Source organism: Aristolochia californica, unplaced genomic scaffold, assembly GCF_029961685.1.
Source record: "Aristolochia californica isolate CCGP_79_NKW_82.1479 unplaced genomic scaffold, dmAriCali1.0.hap1 SCAF_3, whole genome shotgun sequence".
NCBI lineage: Eukaryota > Viridiplantae > Streptophyta > Magnoliopsida > Piperales > Aristolochiaceae > Aristolochia > Aristolochia californica.
In genome coordinates this window covers 5,597,482-5,622,334 of record NW_027181992.1, presented here as the reverse complement: position 1 = coordinate 5,622,334, position 24,853 = coordinate 5,597,482, and the positions used below count along the sequence as shown (strand labels likewise).

Sequence of the window (24,853 nt, the reverse complement as noted above, 5' to 3'; positions counted from 1 at the left end):
TTATGAGAGTCTTTGTTTCAGTTTCAATCAAACATGCATCAAAGTTATCAAACGATTGCTTCAGGAGTTGGGGCAGTTCTTAAAGGTTGACGGCTGTTGACCCTTTTTCAGTTTTTAGCTCTGTTCATTTCCCGTTTCTTATATGTGCAGGCAAAAGGTGTTATGGAGTTTTTAATGTAATAAACAAGGTAAGTTTGGAACGTTACTGTTCATGGCTTTTTGCTTTTTCTTCTTTAATGGTTTCTTTTTCTTTCCGAGTGATCCCTCTGAAGATGACTGAATCAAGGGAAGATTCAAATGCCAAATTTGTTTTCAACTTCTAAATATAATTTGCTCAGTAATTATTATTCTATTCTATCCTTTTCACAATTACAATTAATATTTAATTTAGCTTTTATGTTTTTACTTATTTGTCATAAAATATAGGAAAAATAAAATTACCTTGCATTATAGTATCAAAATATGGCAGTCCTGTAAATATCTCAATAAGCAGGCCATGATTCAAGGTTACAAGCTAAAAGAAACTTGTCTTATCTGACCTTTTAGGTCACGTGTCTGCGGACCCAGATTCACCAGTTTGCCATTTGGAACGGAAGAGGTCGATTACGGAGTATTCAAAATCCCGTTGCACGTTCGGCTTTAGAGAGAGACGACCCGAGTCGCTTTCTTTTCCCGGGAAATAAAAAGCGTTGCGGAAAAAAAAGGAAAACCGCCCTGAAGCTTTTCAAAAAACAGTTTTTCTTCACTCCCCTCCTGCACATTTCATCAGCTCCTTCTTCGCTACCAAGCAAAAGCTAAAGGCAAAAGTAAAAAAGCACAAAGGCCAAAAGGAACTGCAAAGAGCTATGGAAACTGGTAGTAGAAATACCTGGAAATCTTCTCCGTTGTCGGAGATTGATCCTTCTAACAATGGCGGAGATTGTGGTAGAAGAGTCCGGCCGCGGAAGCGACGCGAACTCTTTGCCGCCGCCCATTACAAGATCAATAACTGCTGGACCTGTTGCCACTGGTCACCCTTTCAATAGCGAGCAATTGCCCCCGACTTTGCTAAGTATACGCCAGTTCCTTCGAGTTGCGAATCAGATTGAGAGAGAGTTCCCTCGTGCTGCATATTTATGTAAGTTTAAGGGAGTTTTTGTGTTTCTCCTTATTTATTTGATATATACTTCTGTTTTCGACCTTCATTTTAATGAATTTCAACGTCTGTTCTTTACATGTAACTTACTCAGAGAAGTAATATGAAATTTTCTATCTGTGGAAGTCTTTGATGGTTTACTCTCCTCGTGAGACACAGTGAATCTTTTTTCTCTTGATTTTTTACATAGTTGATTTCAGCTCTTGATTTTTTAAGAGGCACAGACTTTGTAACTAGTAACAGAATTAAAGAATATTAGCTCCCTCTCCTTTCCTCAAGCAATAACCAATTTAGCAGCTCATCAAAAAATTTAAAATTACAATTTATCTGATATGCCTTTTCTATCAAACGGCTAAAACTAACAGCTTTCTGTCTCCTTACAAAGTTGCATTGTACCTCACATTGGTGTTGCAAACTAATTTTGATAACTTCCCTATTCTCTATGCGATTCATTGGATAGGTCGCTTCTATGCATTTGAGCGAGCGCATGAAATTGATAGGAATTCGACAGGTAGAGGAGTAAGACAGTTCAAAACCGCTCTCCTTCGGCGACTTGAACAGGTGCACTCGATCTCTCTGAATGAAGTAGGGAACAATTTTAAACAATTTCCTGATTCTACATTCTAATTGTCCATTTATAAATGCTATGGAACAAAAACTGTTGCTTGTGTAAGCATTGGGATTAGTTTACCCATTTAATGCTTATAGGTAGAATGGGTGAGTGTCATTCCATACTGGATTACCCAAATATCGGGAGGGGTAGTAGTTCCTCTCTATGTCATTGTAAGAAAACAACCTCTTCTTATAGATTCAATTGTTTAATTTTAAAGGATGTGTACTTACCTATTTTGTTTACCCAATTTACCTATTTACCTGTGGGTACTCTAACAAATAAAGAAGGTAAAAAAAAAAAAAAAACAGATCTTATCTGCTCCAGATCACAAGTAACTGGGATAGGTAATGAGAATTCGATACACATTGGCCACTATTGCTGGTCTTTAGTGTTGTATTGGTATGTGTCGTCCAATGCTGCCCTTGTAAGTTCCTGAAAGCTATTGGTTATCACTCCAAACATTATACATGCTACTGATGCAAAACCATCCTCAAGATGCTGGTGTGAGTGAATGTTTTTATCTTGTTCTGAATGTAATACTAAGATTGGATTTGATTGACAAAGTATATTAACAGTACTAGGTCAAGAAATCAAATTAAAGAATCATATTTTTAATGAAAGGCTTCAGGATGGGGTTGAAGTTTGGAGTCTGAGGGTCATTTGGGATAAATTGAAGAATCTCTTCTTACCTAGTTCTTTCTCCTAGTGTCTAAAAGAGTCACGCCATCAATGTCAGAGTGGTTCCGTCCACTCTTGTAGGCGGTAGCTTTCCGCACCTAACAGATCGGTCTGTTGGGTTGTATTGGCTAGCCGCTGTCATGGAATCAGAGCTGGGCATGCCACGTCCCGCGTTCGAATCCCGTGAGATGCAGTCAAGAATGGGCGGGGTGGGTGTCAGAGTGGTTCCGTCCACTCTTGTAGGTGGTAGCTTTCCGCACCTAACAGATCGGTCTGTTGGGTTGTATTGGTTAGCCGCTGTCAATGAAGTCTGATGACTTGCACTTGAGAATAATATGAATCCCTTTCTACTCAGAGAGTGGACATGGTTTATACCTGGAGAACAAAATATAATAGTGAAATTTCTTTATCTGATACACTGTGTTACTTACTATTCTTGATTTATTCCCTTAAAACACGAAAACTTTACTTGTAACTGTTTCTTTAGTCACTAAATGAACTTAATCGTTATCATCTTGAGCTCCACTTAAGCTCAAAAAACTAGATATGAAAGGTTTCTCACTTGCATCTTTAACCCTTCTTCCAGGGAATGTAGATATCTCACAGAACCTGTACATAGAAATTGGAACACTTTTTGTCAGCTTAGTTGGATTACTTCCTAAGGGACAGCATGAGATAATGTAATGGATCGTGTAACCATGGACAAGGTTTGATCTTGATAACATTAATATAGTTCCAAAGTACTCCATATTCTTATCCTTAACACAGAAATTGGGATTACTACCTGAAAGTGGACATATAATTCAGATTACTAATATTTCATGAGGTTATCTATTAGACTTTAAAAAAAATTCTATTAGACTTTCTCTGAGGTTATTTACAAGACTTCTACTTCAGATTCTCTTGCACCCTAGGCTCACCACAAATTGAATAGGTACCACTTTAGTTACATTGGAAGATTGCCCCCCTTTGTAACCTGCTCGTTTGAGCTTTTGTCTTAATAAAATTCAGCACCATTTCAAAAAAAAAAAAAAAAAAATACATTGGAAGATTGCAGGAAGTACATTCAATCCCATTATCCAAATAGTAAAAAATGGACCTCTAGCCTACTAGACCAAGCTTTTTGCATTAGAGCAGTTGGAAAAAAAGTTCTTATGGATATTGTTGGTCCCATTACTGGATCGAAGAAAAGTGACTGGATGCCTAGTTAAGTGAAAGATTTTTGACTCAACAGAAAGTATAACAGACAATTTATCTTTGTCAAAATAAGAATCCATAATTTTGCACAACTTCATCTAGTTCTGAAGTAAAATTTTGGAAGATTATCTGCAAAGTTCATTATTTGGTTCCAAAGCCAATACTATCAAAACCATAATTATTGCCCTTCAATGTAAAGAGTCTGTTTGCTTCTGAGTTGGGCTATCTTAATATAAATACTTGAAGATTTTCAATTTGGCATGAAAGTAGCAGAGGTATAGTGCCTTATGGTATTCTGGTCACTAGCAGTTACGTGTTTGAATTTGTGCCGTCTGCATGAAAAATCTACCTTTCAACTCTTTTCTAGTTAATTCACCTCAGAAGTTCTATGATGTGAAACACATTCTTTTCAGTTGGAAAGGATTGCCTCATTCTGCTTAAATTCAAATTCCTTCTCTTCTTTCCTTGAGTTTTCCATGTCCTGAATTATAGGATGATCGAGCTACTCTTCATACTCGGAAAGAGAGGAGTGATGGGAGAGAACTGAAACGTTTATGCCGTAAGTATAGCAATTACATCCGCAGACTTGGTCAAGCTTCTGACCCTGCAAGTAGGTAATAATTGTTCCCTATCTTGTATTTTTTAAGTGGATTTCTTTCTTTACAGTTTATTCAGATTGAAATCTCAGTATCTATTTTCACAGAGAGCAGTTGACAAATGCATATGGAATTGCTTATGTTCTGTTTGAAGTACTGAAAGCTATTATGGACGGAGTTGCGGAGGTATATTGTAGTATTCTTTAATTTCCAACATCTTTGACTTTGTTAAATCTTAGAATCCTTGTTTGTCTCATTAATTTATTTCCAGCTTTGAGGTAATCCAGTAAATTATAAGTTGCTTTGTTCATCTAACAAACTCTGTAGAACCTTGGTGATGGAGAGGATTTTGAGGAGAACTCTTTTGCATACAACATTCTCCCACTTGGTTCTTCTGGTGCACATCATGCCATTATGCAACGCCCAGAGGTCAGACACAATAAGTTATATTTGTCATTTTTATATGTTTACAAACTTTGTTTCCTTTAGCTTCACACCACCATATATGTATGCATATTTGCTTGCTGGCGAAATATAACTGTATGATAACCCCACTTATTTGCAAGCACCTTAACAGATCAAAGCAGCTGTTGAAGCTGTGCGCAACACTCGTGGTTTGCCTCTGACAGAAAATGACCATAAGCCAGGGGCTTCTCTGGATTTACTTGATTGGCTTCAGTTTCGATTTGGGTTTCAGGTAATTGTTTTTCTAAGTTTATACCAAGTCACCAGTGGTGTCATTTTATGGTCCTATTCTGTTGTAGTGCTTCATATTAATACACTGGCACATTTATACAACTGTAGAAAGGGAATGTTGACAACCAGCGGGAACATCTAATTTTATTGCTTGCTAACATGCATATCAGACAAATTCCCAAGCCGACATCTATGTCTGAGGTATGCCAATTGATTATCAACAAATCTGTAACTTTTGGAATTAAATTTGTATCTCATTCAAGTTTATTTTGTTCTTTCAGCTTGATGAAAGACCTGTAGATGAATTAGTTAAAAAGTTGTTAAAAAACTATAGGAATTGGTGCAAATTTGTGGGAAGAAAAAGTAATATCCGGTAATGTGTTAATCTTCTTCTTTCCTTGTTTTATGTATTACATGGTCACAATTGTTACATGGTTCTTCTTGTGCGATTTGCAGGATGCCACCCGTGAAGCAGGAAATACAACAACATAAGATTTTGTATATAGGCCTCTATCTTCTGATATGGGGGGAGGCTTCAAACTTGAGATTTATGCCAGAGTGTCTGTGTTATATTTTTCATCATGTGAGCTGAAATATGATACATGTGTCATTGGGTTTGATCAACAACATGGTATCCTTAACTTTTATTTGTTCCATTTCTGCAGATGGCACATGAACTAAGTTGCATATTATCAGCTGCTGTTGAAGTAGGATCTGTAGAATCTGAGTTCTTTCTAGACAATGTAGTTACCCCGATTTACAGGGTCATATATGAGGTACTAGTTTTACTTTTTTGCATCTGGCATGCTGTTCTAGTTTGAATTCTAAGTGATGTTCTCGAACATTGAAGGAAGCTCAAAAGAGCCAAAATGGGAAAGCTGACTACTCTAATTGGAGAAACTATGATGATCTGAATGAGTATTTCTGGTCAGTAATATCTTCCTATGCCTCTCTTTGTCGGTCTGGCTGTTCTCTCTCTCTCTCTCTTTATATATATATATATATATATATATATATATACTATGTATTATACACACACATACATGGACACACAAACATCAAATTTGGTCAATCAACACCACATCCAAAACAGGAGATAAAAATAAGTTACCCACATCACCATTCAAAAAAAAAAAGAAGTAACTCTAATTGAGCTTGACATTATTGGTAATATTAATTGGTGAGTAGTAACTGCATCAATGTAGATTTAATTGGGATGAAGTAGAAGAATGTTGGGAATAGTCCAACATATGATTAAATTTAGAAAACTCTTGTGATTATTAGTTAGGAAAAGGCTTTTTAAACTTTGGATAGTCATTTTGGGATGGATTTGAACTTAAATTGAACATGGTATTAGAATAGTTTTTTTTTTACTTTGTTAGGCTTAGTTTATGCTCTGTTTGAGTTTGTGTTTGTTATCCATATCTGAAGTCTGTTTTTTCTTTGTTTAGTGTGAAGGTAAGGAGTATTGGCAATTGTCCCATATAGAACATGTAGAAAATTCCTATTGTTATTAGTTGGGAAAAAGATTCCTAAACTTTAACTAGTTATTTAGGGATGGACCTGAATTCATTTTTAATAAGTTGTATTGTCTGGATAAATAATTATGGGCTCTGCAGGTGCTCCCCTCTTGCTATCTTAGGCCCACTTGCTGCCATGCACACATGCCCCTTGGCTCCTTATAGTGATAATGTCACCTAGGCTTTGCTTGGAAGCATGATTAAAGTTCCCCTTTGTAGTAAAGGTAGGAGTGGGCATCAGGTCGGCTTTTACAGGGAACCCAACCCGAAAAACTTAGGTTCGGGTTTCTGGTTTCACCCTGCAGGTCAGGGATGGGGTTGAAAAAAACCCTCCTAGTTTTGGGTCGGGGAAGGGTCTCCCAAACCCAACCTGAATCCGACCCAAACCCGACCCACGAACGAGACACGGATGTACAACGGGGTTGAGACAGGTCGGGTTTATTCGGACAGGGTGGGGATGGGTTAAGTTTAAGTTGGGTTTATGGAACGGGGGAGAGACGGGGTTGCAGGGACGGTGATCGGGTCGGGGTTGGGTTTGATGATTTGGGTATTTTTCGGGTTCGGGTTTCGGGGTCGGGGATTGAGGCGGGATTTAGGTTTTGGGAAACCCGACCCTGAACCAACTCGTGTCCACCCCTAAGTAAAGCGGCTTGTGTGCTAAAGAGTGAGATGGGGCTTGTAAGATTGCAACCCAACAATCCATGATATGGTAAGAATGAAATGGAAAGATAGAAAAACGATTCAATACGAAGGTGAAACCATGAACAAATTTGATCTGTATGAGTCATTTCTATCTCTAGATTTTTATGGCTAATTTTGATTGGCCAAATTTGATTTCAGGTCCATGTTTTGAACAAGGTGATTTATTCTTTATGCTTGCTATGGGCTAAAATATGATTTTGGATGTTGTTCTACATTAGCTAAAATTGGTTTTGTACAGTTGATGCTTTTCAAGAGGTAAATCAATTTTTTGTGGTCTTAATCATTCCTAAATAATGATAACCCAGCCATTTGAAAAGGTAAAGTCAAATGAACTGATGAAGTAAAAAGAATGATGTTTAATCAAATTCAGGATTTTTTAAGCATCCATCTGCTAGATGTACATAATAGGTTATTTCATACATTATTATGATTTATGATTCATTTTGAGTGGGAAAAAGTCCCACATTGAAAAAGAGAAGAAAATTTAATGAGTTGTATGGTTGAGCAATAGGCCTCCTAAGTGGCTAGTCATTTTGGGAGGGAACCGGGCTTTAACCCAAAACACAACAATGTTATCAAAGCAGGTTGTGTGTGTGGGTTGAGACCTAGTTTGTGTTTCCCAAGTTATATGTGTGTTACGGGCTCCATGAGGTAGGACGTGTGCCCTGTTAGAGGGTTTGTGCCCTCATCTTAGGTCCGTTATGTATAAGCTTAGATGTGAGGAGTGCTGAGTGGGAAAAATTCCCATATTGAAAAATGAGAAGAAAAATTAATGGGTTATAAGGTTGAGCAATAGGCCTCCTAAGTGGCTGGTAACTTTAGGATGAAACCAGGCTCAACCCAAAGCCCGACAAGATTGTTCCCAATTAATATGGGCATTCTTTCCAAGAATTATTCTCAACGGGGATCCACTTCAATTTTTCTTGGGCTTCAAGAAGCTATCTTACCTTGATGTGAACTATAGATGAATTGCTAATACTTTTGGGGAGAGTCTAGATCAAACTAGGTTGTCTGACCTATTATTGGTGAACCATGCAGAAAACAATAAAATGTTGAAATTAAACTGCCTTTGATGAACTTTAGAAATAGACAAAATAAAACTGATTTTGATGTCAATAGAAGGTTTGAGAGAAGTAAGTTTACATGGCATAAATAGAGCTTTATTTTATTTTCTTGAGAGTTATATGCTGTGATAACTTCTATGCTCGACTGATCCATGATAAATATACAGCTTAATTCCACTTACAAGGACAATTTTCCCTTAATTACACTCAAAATTATGTGTAAATTATACCCTTAAGAATTCCAAGTGTGGATTAATTACAGCAGCACATATTTTGTAGAATTATGGATGAAGTGAATAGGGATGTTATTTCATATTTGGGCTTGCTATCCATGCTTATAGATGAATTTCTTATTCATAATGCCCTGGAGCATGCTACTTTGAAATGATTATGACTAATTGTTGTGTGGACCAAACAATGCCATCTTTACATATGCTCCTCTTCAAGAGCATCACTTATAGCTCATGAAACATTTTCTATACTTAGACCTACATAAGGACAGAAACAGTCATTTATCTGTCCACAAATGCCCATATGGATGGTGATTCACAGTAAAATGCATAAGATATGAGACGTGTAGGAGATTAGCTTGCTGCACAATTAAAAGGTTTTCTTTTTGGAATTTATGTGAAGAACATCTTTTTTTCAGAAGGTGAAAAAACATCTTCATATTCAACACCAAATATCTTAGACTGAAAATCTAGGAAAACTGAATGGATGATGTTCATATATGATGTTGTGGGAGATTTTGCTAGTATGATATTGTTTTACTTACATGTTTCAAATTATAAGCGATTCATATGAGATTATGCTACTTTATCTGTATGTCTATCTCATGCATAAACAGTTTATATGCTATATTATAACTCGTAGAGTTTTCAGGTCCCCAGATTGTTTCCAGTTGGGATGGCCTACGTGTCGTGCCCATGATTTTTTCTGTACAACTTCTGGTGAAACAAAAAAAGGGTGTATGTTCAAATTCAAGGTTTCTCCAAAGTCCCTACTTTGTTTGTTTGTTTCCTATTCAACAACATTTAATAGATCATTCTTCTTATTACTTCAATTCTGAAATGGCTCACTTCCTTTGGTGTGATGCAGGGTGAAAAAATGTCGGTTACTAGAACTGAAGATCATGGGCCAAGATGGTTAGGGAAAACAAATTTCACAGAGATCCGTTCATTTCTACACCTTTTCAGAAGTTTTGATAGGATGTGGACTTTTTTTATACTGGCTCTTCAGGTAAACTTGACTATAAGTTAGCCAATGCCACTTGTTATTTATAACCTCTGCCATTTTGCATCTGTGACTGTGATGGCTACTTTCCATTTCTCAGGTGATGATAATAATGGCGTGGCATGGTATGGAATCACTTTTCCAGATATTTGATGCCGCAGTTTTTGATGACATTACAAGTATCTTTATAACATCTGCTGCCTATAGGCTTGTACAAGGTATCAAATTCGCTCTTTACATTTGAACTTTTTGTATTATTTTTGAAAATTTTGAGATTAGAGGAGAAAAGATGGGAAATAAGAAGTAGAAGGCTTTTGGAGAGGAGCAGCCTTGGCTGCCTTGGAGTGCATGCCAGAAAAAGCATGCCTTCTCTTCTTATAATCAGGGTTTAAGTGAATTTTACATAAATGACAAAAAAACTCCTCAAGGCATAAACTTAATATCTCCTAAAATACATCGCTAAAATGAATGAAAATTGAACCATGGGCATCTGAAGACATTGTCTATCTAACAGACATAATATAGGATAAAAACATAATATAATAAATGACCAAAATATCCCCGAACTGATATTTTAACAATTTTCATTATTCATATGTATCTTTCTTGTCACTGATATTGTCAAGCAAATTAGTTTTCTCTTGAAGTTTCATATTGACTGCTTACATGTCATTTCTCACCTTATTGCAGTGTTATGGTGATTAACATAAGTTTTTGTACTTGCAGCAAGTCTTGACATTGCTTTTGCTTGGGATACAAGGAACACTATGAACTTCTATAGAAAAATGAGATACATCTTGAAGCTTCTCACTGCTGCCATTTGGACCATAATACTTCCAGTATATTATGCTAATTCTAGACAAAATCCTACTTGTGCCACCAAACTATACTGGAATGGAGCTGGAGAGTGGTGCATAACCTCATATATGGTTACTGTTGCAATATACTTGACTAGTAATGCAATAAGTCTGGTGTTATTTTTTGTGCCAGCCATTAGTAGCTACATTGAAACCTCAGATTGGCAGATTTTTACTATTTTGTCCTGGTGGAGCCAGGTAAGCAACCTAAAAGCCTTCTTAGGTACTTTGCTGGATTAGTCTTTTTCGTTATATGGTACTCCTTTTGTACATTATATCCCTATTAGTCCATGGTAGTTACTCTCTGCTATCATCCCTGGTTTATGTTCAACGATGCTCTTTTCAATCATCAACTTCACAGCTTTATCCCAAGTATGCTGGCTTCAGCCACATGAACCTCCGGTCTACTGTTCCCAACTGACTTCATTGCTATGTCTCAAGGGTTCCCTCAGTTCCATATCTTCCTATATTTGTTATTGGTTCATCAACCAATAATGAAAACTCTCCTTACTAGTGCATGGGTTCCTCAGTAGTTCCATATCTTCCTGTACTTGTCATTTGTCCATCAACCAATAAGAAGAACTCTCCTTACTTGTGCACTAATAGTACTCACTTGAAGGTGCCAAACCACAGATAAATGATTCTTCTTATTTACCTACTCCTACATGTAATACGTTTATATAAAATAAAACATAGACATATTCATTGATGCCTTCTATATGCCACAACTTTGTCAAAAGGAACTGTGTATATAGACTTTTCTTACTGGAGAACAAGGAAGTTGTTAGGTGATACACAGTTTGCCAAGATGCTGAATTTCTATGGTCTGTTAAATATCTTTCCATTTTCTTTGCTCCTATAGGCAGTGATATAGACAGCCTACTACAATTTCTAACTAGTTTGGGTGTATGCTTAATGAAAGTGGCCTTCTTTCCCTTTTGCTGTTTCTTCTCTTCAGTCAATATACCTTTGCATGAATCATGTTTGCTTCTTGTTTTTCAGCCTCAACTGTATATAGGACGAGGAATACAAGAACGGCAAGTTCCAATTTTCAAGTAATTCTATATGTTATTGCTCGGATTCATTTTCTCTTTGTTTTCTTCTCAGTAACTCTTGTTCTAAATGTTTTTGTCAAACTTTACAGGTATACACTTTTCTGGGCATTATTGTTGTTAAGCAAATTTCTGTTCAGCTACCACTTTGAGGTTGACTACTCAACTTTTCTACTGATGTTTTCTCCCCAGCAAGAAAAGTAGGATAAAGAGCTTGATAATATGAAATCTTCTCAATTTTCTTTTTGTGAACCAAAACCATTCAGATAAAACCACTTGTAGAGCCAACGAAGCAGATCATGAAAATTGGAGTACACAAGTATGACTGGCATGAACTTTTTCCCAGAGGTTATTATTATATTCAGTTAAATCTAATTATTTTGATACTATAAATTATAGTGTATGTTAATCTAAAAAATTGCTATCATGCAGTCAAAAGCAATGCTGGTGCAATTGTATCTGTTTGGTCTCCTGTTATCCTTGTGAGTTCTTTTAAATATACATGAAATGTTTTATTCATTTGTATTCACTTTGATCAGCTTCAGTATCGAAGTTGAATATAACTTATTTGAGATTTTTTTTTTGAGAATATTTATCATCATGTTTAATACAGGTATATTTTATGGACACCCAGATTTGGTATTCAGTCTTCTGTACAATCTTCGGTGGAGTCTCAGGCATTTTTCATCATCTTGGTGAGGTAACTTGGCTTCTTATCAAAATAATAATAACAACTGAGGAGCTCTTCTTTGAAGTTAGAATACTGATTTGTTTTAATAAATAGATTCGTACGATGGGAATGCTGAGAAGTAGGTTTGAGTTGTTGCCTGCAGCATTTAATGCTTCCCTTATTCCATCCATGTCAAAAAAGGAAAACAATAATAACGAAGGAAAGCCCTTCCAGCACAGAATTCCCAAGGTAAAAAAGAGCATATTATCTGATGGAGTAGAGTCATTCAAAATATACAAACAAGAAATAGATCTCCCATTTATGTTAACAATTTTATGTGCATTTTTCAGTCATCAGAAAATGAAAAAAATGGTTTTTCTAAATTTGCTCAAGTATGGAACCAAATCATCATCAGCTTTCGATCTGAGGATCTGATAAACAATAGGTACAGGATGCTTTTTCAGGAATCAGTGTATTTAGAAGGCAACTAAATCGTCCATGTGACCAAACCAAGATAATAAGTGTGTGTTTTTTGTCAGAGAGATGGATTTGATGATTATGCCTTTGCCATCAGAATTAGGTTCTGAGTTCATATGCTGGCCTGTTTTCCTCCTTGCTAACAAGGTAATGATCTGTGTTTTTTATGCTTAAGTGCAAGTTAGGTCTTACCCTCATCCTAAGTTTTAAATTTCATTTATGTCAGTTTTCAACTGCTATGGACATTGCTAAAGATTTTGTTGGAAAAGATGAGCATCTTTACCGAAAAATAAAAAAGGATAGTTATATGCAATATGCTGTGAGGGAATGCTATGAATCACTGAAAAATATCCTCGGGATCCTGGTTGTGGGTGATATGGAGAAAAGGTATTTAGTTCCACTTTGAAGCTTAATTCACCGTTTTTTTTTCCTTCTTACTTTGTCACTCACTTTCTGTGCTATCTCTTCAATATGGTAGTTTTTATGGTTAGATATTTGACATGGTTTTAATGGTGAATTACTTTTTTCAGAATCATCTCTGAGTTGTTTCAACAAATAGAGACTAGTATTGGCAAGTTCAACCTTTTGACGGATTTCAAGATGCATAGGCTACCAGTTCTACTTGATAAATGCATTCAGCTCGTTAAACTATTGGTAGTTTCTAGCTTCGCATTTTTTACTTTCTGGGTATTTGCAGTAAGCATCAAAAGTGTGTCTCAATGATGAGTTGTTTATTCACATTGTAGTTTGAAAATGAGCAATCTCATCAAGAACAGGTAGTGAAGCTGCTACAAGATTTACTTGAGGTTGTAACAACTGATATGATGGTGGACCCATCCAGGTTAGGATATTCAGCCAATCATTTATCAGACTCAAGATCACCATATTATCTTATTAAAAAACCAGATGAATTCCACACAGGATTTTGGATTTGATCTCCGACTACCAACCGTCAGAGGAGAACGCAATTACTTATTTTAATGAACCTCCATCAGAAGTATTTGCGGCAGGTCGCTATGACCCTTCTATCTGTTTTCCACTACCAAATAGTGGCCCACTAAAGAACCAGGTAAAGTTTTTATTCACGGTGAGTTGTGGATTCGGATGGATGAGAAGTTGGTTCAGTCTGGCACATTTGTTTGCATGCATGCATGTGATTTTGACAACTATAATTAGTAAAATTAACACTGATAAATTTTGTGGCAGATTCGGCGGTTGTATTTGTTGCTTACAGTCAAAGAGACGGCTATTGATGTCCCAAAAAACCTAGAAGCATGCCGGCGTATTTCTTTCTTTACCAATTCTCTGTTTATGGATATTCCTGCTGCTCCAAAAGTTCGAAATATGTTGTCATTCAGGTTGACCTACATGAAATTTTTCTGTTCCATTGTCTCATTCTTGTTTCTTAGATGCACGTTTCATTATTATTGTATAATGAAATATATCAGCTGCTACTTTTAAAACATGTATGATGTGATATCTATGGAGTAGTCATACATAAACCTAATATCAAATTTGTGCTCTCTATCATGTGTTTGAGCATGTGCTGATGTTCACTGTAACATTAGATACATAAGATGTGAATATTTCAGTCAATCAAGAAAGAAATCGATAGTTATAGTAGGGTAGTTGATACATTGTATTTAATGTAGTATTTTGACCCTAACATTGGACCCAATGTGGCCCAGATTGGATCACCCAAATCGGGTTGTTCTTCCGAGTCCAGAAGCTGGACTCAACAGTGAGTCAGGTGGAAAATGTAGAGAATACAAGCTGCTACTTTGACTCCCTGATATGACCCGCTCCCTTCCAAATCCAGCAGGTCGGGTAACCATAGTATTTAGCAATTATAGTGGCAGATGCTACTGGGAAGATAAGAGTTCAAGTTAGTTGTTGAATGTAAGTTAGAGTGAATTAGGTAAGAGCAATGAAATCCTATTACCAGTCTACTCGAAAGTGTAACACAACTAATAGAATAATTATAGAAATAGAGGATGACATCTGGCAACTGTTCAACTGGTCCTTTATTTGCCTTCTCTCAGAATTCTCATCCTCTTCTCTTCTTCTCACTGCCTGTGTCTCTTACACTTTTATTTCTTCACAAAACATGTTTAACTTCAACAGTGACTTTATACCTGTGCAAATAGAGGAATTCCAGTTCTGAATCTGATTAGCTTTCCTGACTATAAATTACCTGTTTGAATTTAGCGTTTTGACTCCATACTACATGGAAGAGGTTACATTTTCAAAGGAAGAGCTCATGTCGAGGCAAGATGGGGCTTCTATTTTCTTCTATATGAAAGAGATATATCCAGGTGATGAAAAAAGGACCGATATCTGTGCATTATATGATTTGCTTCCTTTCCTCCAACTATCATCAATCTAATGACCTGGAAAATATCTTTTTGGTGTAGATGAGTGGAAGAATTTTTTGGAACGAATGGAAGGTGTAAATCGGGAGGATTATGAAAAAGAGAAACGAAGTTGGGCTTCTTTCCGTGGTCAGACACTTAGCCGAACAGGTATAAAGAAGTTCAAAATTCCAAGAAGCAATTTGCGTAGGTCTCTGTGTAATTCTTTATCCACTTTAACATATTAAGTTTCCATTTTTGTGATAAGCCAGTTAGAGGAATGATGTACTATAGGAAGGCCTTAAAACTGCAAGCTTTTCTAGACGTGGCTGAGGAGGATGAAGGTGAGTTGGTCACAAAGTTTTCTGCATGAGTAAGGAAACATATAATGCATACCTCCACTGGGCCTAAATGGAATTAGCACTAACTGGATAGACATTATCAAGGATAGTCAAGAGATGAGAATTTGTTTTTGTCAGAAAACACATGATAATGCATTAACTTTGTGAGTAACACGCTGTGATCATTCGGCTAGGTGTCATTTCCCTAAATTTCCTCATAAAAAGCTCATCATAGTGATTCATGTTTTGAGTTACTGATCTTTGGTTGCAACTGCTTACAAAAAAACAAAAAGTATGATGCTGGACTTATTTCTTTGCAACTTTTTGTACCACAGCATGAAGCTCTTAATCTGACACCACTTTCCCCTTCAATAGTTTTTCTATGCTAAAAATTCATGTTCCACTTTGCATATTTCTTTGGAAGAAGCTGACTAGGCTAGCATGAAGCAGTTTCTGGTTCTGGAACAGTTTCTTATTGCTTGGAATAGATGCAAGCTTGTTTTGATGTTTTTTTGTTTTACACTCTAGCCAGTTTTTCTTCTGCAGACATTCTTGAGGAGTACAGGGGAATTGAAATGGATGAAAGCAGAAAGAACAGCCAACACTCTTTGGCAGCACAATTGGATGCTCTAGCAGACATGAAATTCACATATATCATATCCTGTCAAATGTTTGGTGCACAAAAAGTTAGAGGAGACCCTCACGCTCAAGATATTCTGGATTTGATGATAAGGTAAAATTTCTAGTAAATTATATGGATTAGCTAATTCTCTTGGTCGGACTTCTGCATTCATGAGTAATTCGTGTATACACTTTTTGAAGGTATCCATCCCTACGTGTTGCTTACATTGAGGAGAAAGAAGACATAAGTAAAAGTGAGTCTCATCTGGTTGATAAGAGAGGTGCAAATAAACCTCCAAAGATTTACTCTTCAATTTTGGTTAAAGCAGTGAATAAACTTGATCAGGTTAGTATTTCATTCATGATTTATTGAGAAGTAAAGCATTTGATTTCATGTGTAAATGTACATATATTCGTTAATGTATTTTAGTATGAATTACACATTTTCACATTTTGTTCAACCAAAGTGAAACGGAACTTCAGGAAACTACAGGCTTCCCACAAAGATAACTGTTAGTGGATAATTTGTGCTTGAGCTAGTCGCTTTGTCTTTGAAGAACTGCATTGTGCTTGAGCTAGTACCTCTATTTAGAAGAAACATAGCACCAAACCTCGAGGCTCCAGACAGGCTGGGTCTTGTGTGGAAGGAAAGCCTCAGAATCAAAATCCTTCTTCACCCATTCTGTTTGAACTAATACTTATTCCATTACCCATATCATTTGGAATGACTAGAGGTGTTCCATTGCCTGTTTATTTACCTAATAACTTGAGTTAGTGGGTAGATAAACTGGTAAATAAAAAGCAAAATACAATTTGAATGATATTGAAATCATCATATAAACTTATAAATAACATTGAAAATCATATATATCTATGAAAATATCTACCAAGTACACGATAACTATATTAAAAATAGTACATTTAAATAAAATATAATTAAACTATCTTACATGTAAAATTACCACATTGACCTTAATGTAAACTGGTAGTTGGATATGAAGTAACTTTTGCTCAAATGCGATCCGTTTAATAAAGGGTGTGTCCAATCTCTGGTGGATGTTTATGATCTATGCTGATGCTTGTCTAGGAAATATATCGCATCAAGCTTCCTGGTCCACCAATTATCGGAGAAGGTAAGCCTGAGAATCAAAACCAAGCTATAATATTCACCCGTGGCGATGCCCTTCAAGCAATTGATATGAACCAAGTATGTATAGCTTTCTTGTTCATTGTATCAAGGACCTTTTTGAGGGTTCCATATTTAAATTGCATCTTTGCTTGCAGGATCACTACATGGAGGAAGCCCTCAAAATGAGAAATATTCTGCAAGAGTTTCATAGGCATAAAGGAGAGCACTCTCCTACCATACTTGGAGTGCGAGAGCACATATTCACAGGAAGGTAACTGCACATGTATGAGTGTGTGCATGCATGTTTGTTTCACAAGGATCTCTACCTTGCTAAGGAACTGCATCACTGTTCATAACTAGATCCACTTGACCAGTCTTTTATGAAAAAATTTATGGTGTAAACATTTACAATGTAAATACTCAGCATTTCCATTGGTGCAGTGTTTCATCACTGGCTGGTTTCATGTCCTACCAAGAGACGAGTTTTGTCACCATTGGGCAAAGGCTTTTAGCTAACCCCCTCAGGTGTAGTGCCAACAACAATTTAACTTTTTAACTCGAAAACAATGAAAGTCCTTAAGAAATCTGCATGTTATACTCTTTGTTTGCTAATATTACTTTTTCCATTACAATTTATTCAATCTCTCTTTCAACATGCAGGGTGAGGTTCCACTATGGTCATCCAGATTTGTTTGACAGGTTATTTCACATAACTAGAGGTGGATTAAGTAAAGCTTCAAAATCTATAAACCTGAGTGAAGATGTATTTGCAGGTATGGACTGAAGTATTTGATCAAGACTGATTTACTGCTAGTACAGAGATTATTTTTGACATATATTAACTTAATGTAGGATTTAATTCCACTTTGAGACGGGGATATGTAACATACCACGAATACATGCAAGTTGGTAAAGGACGAGATGTTGGTCTAAACCAGATCTCCAAATTTGAAGCCAAAATAGCCAATGGTAACAGTGAACAAACCCTTAGCCGTGATATTTACCGACTTGGGCATCAGTTTGACTTTTTCCGTATGCTATCATGTTACTTCACGACCGTTGGGTTTTACTTCAATAGTCTGGTATGTTTTCTCCCCTGAGAAATTTCATGATGTTTCCCTGCATTTCCCTAATATAGTTGCTGATAAATAATTAACTTTAAAAAAATTCATGGAACATCCTGGGAACTGTTTGCTTCACTTATTCTTAAATGGAAATTAGCACTTTCTCTTTTCTATTACGATTCAAATAAAAAAAGAATCAATTTTTTTCTGTCCTCTAAATTTGCAGATGTCAGTACTGGGCGTTTATCTTTTCCTCTATGGGCAAATATATCTAATTCTCAGTGGACTAGACAAAGCTTTGCTTGTAGAGGCAAAGACTCAGAACTTACAGTCATTGGAAACAGCACTTGCATCCCAGTCATTCATTCAGCTAGGACTTTTAACAGGCTTGCCAATGGTAATGGAGATTGGACTTGAGAAAGGATTCCATGCAGCTGTGACCGATTTCCTCCTCATGCAGTTGCAGCTAGCTGCAGTATTCTTCACTTTCTCTCTTGGAACAAAATGCCATCACTATGGTCGAACAGTTCTTCACGGTGGGGCAAAATACAGACACACTGGCCGGAAATTTGTGGTGTTCCATGCCAGTTTTACAGAGAACTACCGTCTATATTCGCGAAGCCACTTTGTTAAAGGATTTGAACTGATGCTCCTCTTGATTGTCTACAATTTATTCAGGCAGTCGTATCAGAACAGCATGAAGTATGTGCTAGTTACATACTCCATCTGGTTCATGTCATGGACCTGGCTCTTTGCTCCTTTTCTGTTTAACCCACATGGTTTTCGCTGGCAGAAGATTGTTGAGGACTGGAAAGACTGGAATAGATGGATTAAGAATCAGAGAGGTATAGCAGTGCATCAAGACAAGAGCTGGGAGACATGGTGGAATGAAGAACAGGCTCATCTCAGACACTCGGGCTGGGGTTCTAGGATTGTTGAAATTCTTCTCTCTGTTCGATTTTTCATTTATCAATATGGATTAGTTTATCACCTTGATGTAGTTCAAGAGAACAAAAACTTTCTTGTTTATTTACTCTCCTGGGCTGTCATTGGTGCTATCTTCCTACTGCTGAAGGTAAATTAATTGATCTTGAAACTAATCTTCTCCGGTAGTAAGAAGCAAGAAGCCATTCTTATATATATTTTCTCTGCCAGGTACTTAGTGAGGGGCGCCGGAGGCTGAGTACAGATTTCCATCTTGTATTCAGATTCTTCAAAGCACTTCTATTGATAGGGGTCTTATCTATCATAACTGCTCTATTTATCATATGCAAACTATCTGTGCTGGATTTGTTTACCTGTTGCCTTGCTTTTCTGCCTACAGGATGGGGCTTATTATTGGTGAGTTGAAACTGAACATTCTTGTTTTTCTAAATCCAGTTGCACTCAATCAAGACTAAAGATCACGATTTGCTTTGGCATTGTAAATTATACTTACTGCACAAGGGTGGCAACTGATCTTTGGGGCTAACTATAATGTTTCCAATATTCCAGATTGCGCAGGCAGTGAGGAAGAGAATCGAACACTACGAGATGTGGGACTATGTCCGGGTGCTCGCTCAGGCATATGATTATGGAATGGGTCTTCTGCTGTTTGCTCCAATCGCTGCTTTGGCGTGGCTCCCCGTCATATCAGCTTGCCAGACCAAATTTCTTTTTAACGAGGCATTTAACCGGAATCTCCACATTCAACCCATTCTTACTGGAACAAAGAAAGCACGAGATCATTTGACAGCGAAGTCGATTCCTCTCAGCAAATCCCATTAGTGATGGATAATACTTGCATTTAGGTGTATGTTATATCATTTATTCCACAAAAGAAATATATATTATTAATTTTTCTAATGCAAGTTACTGTAAATATCAATTTTTTTTTTTTTGCTTATATAAAATTAGGGCAATTTATATCTGTTGATTACATACTCATATTGAGTCACTCTGGAGAAAGCCCAATTTGTTCTATTGGGTTACAAGGTTTTCTATTGAATCATTAACTACCTAATACCCATAATTGCCCCACTCTGGGCTTAAATGGGCCTTAGCTTTGGAACAACACACGCCGAAGCGGAGAGAAGAAAGTTACCGGAAAATAAAATGGAGATGAGAGCTGCCGGCGACGTCGCCATTGGGGAAGACCTGACGGCGCCGGTCGCACCCCTCGCCGCGGCCCTTCGCGACTCCCATCTTCATTCCCACTGCTCCTGTTGCTTCCGCTCGATTGACATTGCTCACCACGCCGACCCCGTTTTCCTCATCTGCGGCGCCAACTGTCCCGTTCGCTATTGCTCACGCGATTGCTGCGACGCCGATTCGGCTACCCACCTCTCGTCGGGTGAGTGCCGTTTCTTCCGCCTCCTCCAATCTGACCCTTCCTTCTCTTCTGACGACGATTCGGCTGACCTCCGCCTCGCTCTCCGTCTTCTCTCCTCCCTCGAAAAATTTGGATTCTCGTTCCAGGAGGCGAGAGTCTCGGGGTTGATGACGAACCGCGACAAGTTCGAGAATTTGGAAGGAGGGAGGCTCATGTCACTCGTTAGAGATTCGAGAGAGGAAGGCGAGCTTTTGAAGGAGGAGACGACGCTGTGCTTGGTGCTCACCAACGCAGTAGAGGTTCTGGTCAAGGGGAGATTTGCCGTTGGCGTCGCCGTTTACGGACCGGGATTTTCTTGGTTCAACCACAACTGCGCGCCAAATTCTTGTTATCGCTTCGAATTGGCGAGCCCTGGTACGGAATTGCCGGGAAAATCGGTTCCTCGGGTCGTGGCATTTGGTGAAGAATCTACAGTGAGTATTGGTTTCTCTCTTGTGGATCACCCACTAAAACAGTACAAGGAGTTTAATCATTTTGGAACTAATACTGCTTGCAGTTGAAGACATGGAATATTGATGAAAGCAAATTTAATTATGGTGGTATTCTTTCTTTCTTTCCTCTTCCTCCATTTCTTGACAACACAGTGCTGGCTGTTTCTGAATTTTGATTTGTAGTCACCATTAAAAGCTACAGATTTTATGCAATTCACTCTTCTCTTTTCCTTTTTCTAGTAGGATCATGTAAATATGGGCCAAGAATAGTGGTGCGAAGCATAAAGCCAATAAAGAAAGGAGAGAAGGTCTGCCTGGGATATACCGATTTGTTGCAACCGAAGGTAAGGTTGATGTTATTCAGTACAATCTTTAGATGCTTCAATTATCAGGTAATCACAGTGAATCTGTGATAATTTACCGTGTTCACTGAATGTTTTGAAGAACAGTCTTAGGAAATACATTAATCCGTTTGCTTCAGTTGTCTATCAAGGTAAAACCTGTGCCAGCAGTTCAAGACCTTAAAAGTAAACCTGAACTACAAAATCCGGGCTAGCTTTTGTTTTATTGAAAATTAGTTGCTTTTTGTTGTTTTGAGCTTCGAGTATGAGTTGCTTTGTTGATTTCTGATACCCTTAGCTATTGTAGGTTTACTACAACAGTAGAAATTGACCAGTATTTTGTCAACCTACTGTTGCTTGTCTCTCATTTTCTCATTCTGGCAACTGAGTTAGATCTGTTTGTACTAGGACACTAACAGAAGCTATTCGGTTGAGTGTTAGATACCATTGCTTATGAAGTTCTATTCTTTCTTTACAAGGATATCTGTTAATTTGATTTTTTTAATGGGGAAACAAAATATTTTGTATCATTTAGCCAAATTATTAAAAAAAGAAAAAAGAAGCAAAACTAGTGGCACAAGTTTCTGTGCAATCTCACTATTCTATTACTGTTTAACCAGCCATAATTTTGATTTTGTTCCTTCATTCTTACCCTCTTAATGGTTTCCTTATGTATCTTTAGGAGAAGAGGCACTCAGAACTATGGTCAAATTACCGATTTGTGTGTTGCTGTCGCCGCTGCCATGCATCATCACCGAATTATGTTGATCTCATTTTACAGGTAAAATCATAATACACTATTGAAGAACAGGTATGTAAGAGTCTTGCATGACTCTCACAATAAAGGTTCTCACAAAACCAGAATTAATATGCTGGAGTCTAAGAAGAGTCTCAGTGAAGGAAATCTCACAGAAGAGTCTCAGTTAAAAGTGTTTTAGTTATGTTAGCTTTCCATTTTTGTTCAGTTGTTTAATTATTATAGGACTTATCTTTTAGTATTTAACTTAGTGTGACTGGGATAAAGGTCGTTTGATTTTAATTGGATTCTACTTATTTCTACTCAAATTACAACAAGTTAGTAAAGTATTTTTTTTTTCTTCGGAAATTCAACATACACATTAGATCAGGCTAAATTTGGAGCTTTGGCAATTCTTAATATTAATGATTACTTATTAGTCATGATACTTATCATGTTCTCTTCTTGTTGTTTGTAAGTAATACTCCTACCTATTCTAGCTTCATAAATATTTATATTTGATTGATTATACACGGATCAGTATATTGCTGAGTCACTTGGAGTTTTTCACCTTAACTTGAAGATATATTTAGTAGTATTTTCTGTTTGACAGGCATACACTTGTTCAACTTCAAATTCACTCTCCTATGGTAGCGCAACATGGTGGGAGCTGAATGATTATTTGGAGCAATCAATAAATAACTACATGTTTGATGGAGATGCTGAAGCTTGCTGTGAAAGACTAGAAATCTTTCTATCTCAAAATTTAATACATGGAGTGTGCCAAGAAGAAGAAGGTTCAAGTTACAGATTATGTCATTTGGGTGACTCCTTTTCAAATACTTTAGATGTGAACTTGCATCGAGGTGGGGGAAGAAAAATTCTATTTGATGAGTCGTTATTAGCTGTCATGATAATGGAACATTCGGAACCCAAATCAACAAGCCCATTTCTCCACCCTGATCTCAAATCTGGTTTTGCTCATGTTCCTAGTATTAATTCACATGATGACATCTTTAAAGCTACGCTAGCTGAAGGTTACCAACAGCCAAATGAGCATGCACACCATATGATATCAGAAAATAACAGAACCATGAACTTGCACCCTTTGCATTATGTCTCTCTCAAGGCATTTGTGACACTAGCATCAGCCTACAGGGTACGTGCTGAGGGCAAGTTGGCTTTTGGCGTAGATGAAACTAGTCTATCAGAAGCCACTGAGTTGAGCAAGACTGCAGCAGCATACTCTTTGCTGCTTGCAGGTGGTGTTCACCACTTGTTCTTGTCTGAGACATCATTGATTGCATCGGCTGCACAGCTTTGGGTTAGCGCTGGTGAAACTTTACTTGGACTTCTTAGAAGCTTGAAACAGGGTTCAGACAGTATTAAGTCTCGTCCACTTTCTTGCTCACATTCTTTGCATTACAACATTGAAGCAGATGCGTGCTTTTTAGAGGAGTTTGAAGGGACATGTAAAGGGTTTTATGATTGTATGAAGAGGACCTCTCAGTGTTTGTGGCCGTTCCTAATTGAAGGCCTACAATACCTTACCTTCATCAATGATCCTGTTGATTTCAGCTGGTTTGAAAGGAGAGATGGATGTCAGAAGCTTACTTGTTGTGACAAAGAGACCATATGGCGACTTGTGTATGAGTTGGCTGTTCATTGCTTGCTGTATGGTGGTTTCCTGGCAACTGTATGCTATGGTTTTGGGTCTCATTTGGCTGGTAATGCTAGAGAGCTCGTCCTTGATATTCAAACCATGAGTAAATACGGTGGTTTCAGTACGAAATAGTCAAAGGAGTTTATCAGATTCAGAACAAGCTTGAGTTGGTCTTCCACGGTCTCAAGAAAGAACAACTGTAAAGCAAAAGTTGGGGAAGGAACAAGAAGCATAGACTTGTATGCCAACTGAGGTACTATTTCTTTCTGGCTAGTTTCAAATGTGCCTAAACCTATCAGTAGTAGATGTACTCAGAAAATGTAAAAATAGCTTAAACACACTACTATAGCAGCAAGAACCAAAGTAAACAATGATTCACCGCTCTCTGGCTGTACCTTCTGTGGATTCAATTCGTTGAGCATGGCCTTTTTACATAAGAACAACAGTGGAGATCAATGTTGACATTCGAACTCCTTGTTAAAACTGAACATGGTGATCTAAAGTACATGGTACACTTGTGGCAGGAAAATGACACATTGAAGTTGGGAGTCAATTGAAGATTATCAGAGGAAGCGGAGCAACTGCTATAAAAACACTACCTTCTTCATGTAGGATGGGTTTGGAGTGGCCCACATTTCATACTTGTGCTTACAAATTGCTCCTTTATCCGGTGGAAGAGCTGCCTTTCTTAGGGACAGTTGCAGGAGCACAAATGCGACTGTACCAACGGCATTAGGGAACCCATCTGATGTTAAAACCAGAGCAGAGCTGGGTCTTTGATAAGTCCAATGTTTTAATGACGGCTGGAGGTAGCCAATACCCATGGATGCAACACCAAAACGAGAAAGAGTTGGGTTTTCATGTTGTAGCTCTGTGAATTTAACTTGAACTCTCCAAATACAAATGGCAGTTGTGTTTGGTTCCTTTCTCTTGTCTTGCAGAATTTTGATATCTTTCAATGAAATTTTGTTCCATTTTTGTTAAATTAGATGTTCTATACATGGTTATTCGACCCGGCATGAAATTCCAGTCCGATTTGGTGCCAGTCTGAGAGACTCTCAGTCAACCAGACCGAGTCACAACGCAGCAGTCTGAATACCATGGATTTGTCAAAATGCCCTTTGCCCTTGTAATAATAACGTATGAATCGTATAAGAAAATACTTGGGGTTTCAAGATATCGATAAGCTATGATGAACATGAAAGCCGTCTTATTTCCACGCTAATTGGAGCATCATGGTTTTCCTTCCCCCAGCCTAATATTGTTATAAAGTTGAACATGAACGCAGCCGGAAATGTGGAAATCTATTTACACC

At 37.5% G+C, this 24,853-nt stretch overlaps 2 protein-coding genes across 2 annotated transcripts; both read left to right on the top strand.

Moving 5' to 3' along the window:
• The first annotated feature begins 909 nt into the window (after nt 1-909).
• Nucleotides 910-19,885, top strand: LOC137959304 (putative callose synthase 8). The gene is made up of 41 exons (XM_068806708.1): nt 910-1,117; nt 1,596-1,696; nt 4,116-4,237; nt 4,327-4,405; nt 4,547-4,648; nt 4,797-4,916; nt 5,024-5,116; nt 5,197-5,288; nt 5,372-5,498; nt 5,581-5,691; nt 5,766-5,842; nt 9,084-9,186; nt 9,300-9,440; nt 9,535-9,652; nt 10,161-10,489; nt 11,294-11,346; nt 11,436-11,496; nt 11,610-11,691; nt 11,776-11,825; nt 11,957-12,043; nt 12,128-12,262; nt 12,364-12,458; nt 12,553-12,637; nt 12,717-12,877; nt 13,021-13,144; nt 13,237-13,331; nt 13,412-13,559; nt 13,697-13,848; nt 14,699-14,805; nt 14,905-15,012; nt 15,114-15,185; nt 15,729-15,915; nt 16,005-16,149; nt 16,891-17,010; nt 17,088-17,203; nt 17,374-17,457; nt 17,593-17,705; nt 17,785-18,014; nt 18,223-19,071; nt 19,152-19,337; nt 19,491-19,885. The coding sequence occupies exons 1-41, from the start codon at nt 910-912 to the stop codon at nt 19,761-19,763; spliced, it is 5,841 nt and encodes a 1,946-aa protein (XP_068662809.1). The 3' UTR covers nt 19,764-19,885.
• A 205-nt stretch (nt 19,886-20,090) lies between these two features.
• LOC137959795 (protein SET DOMAIN GROUP 41) lies at nt 20,091-24,465 on the top strand. Its single transcript, XM_068807150.1, has 6 exons — nt 20,091-20,780; nt 20,864-20,906; nt 21,039-21,142; nt 21,822-21,920; nt 22,489-23,791; nt 24,063-24,465. Exons 1-5 carry the CDS (start codon nt 20,091-20,093, stop codon nt 23,668-23,670), a joined length of 2,118 nt encoding a protein of 705 aa, XP_068663251.1. The 3' UTR covers nt 23,671-23,791; nt 24,063-24,465.
• The last annotated feature ends 388 nt before the right edge of the window (nt 24,466-24,853 follow it).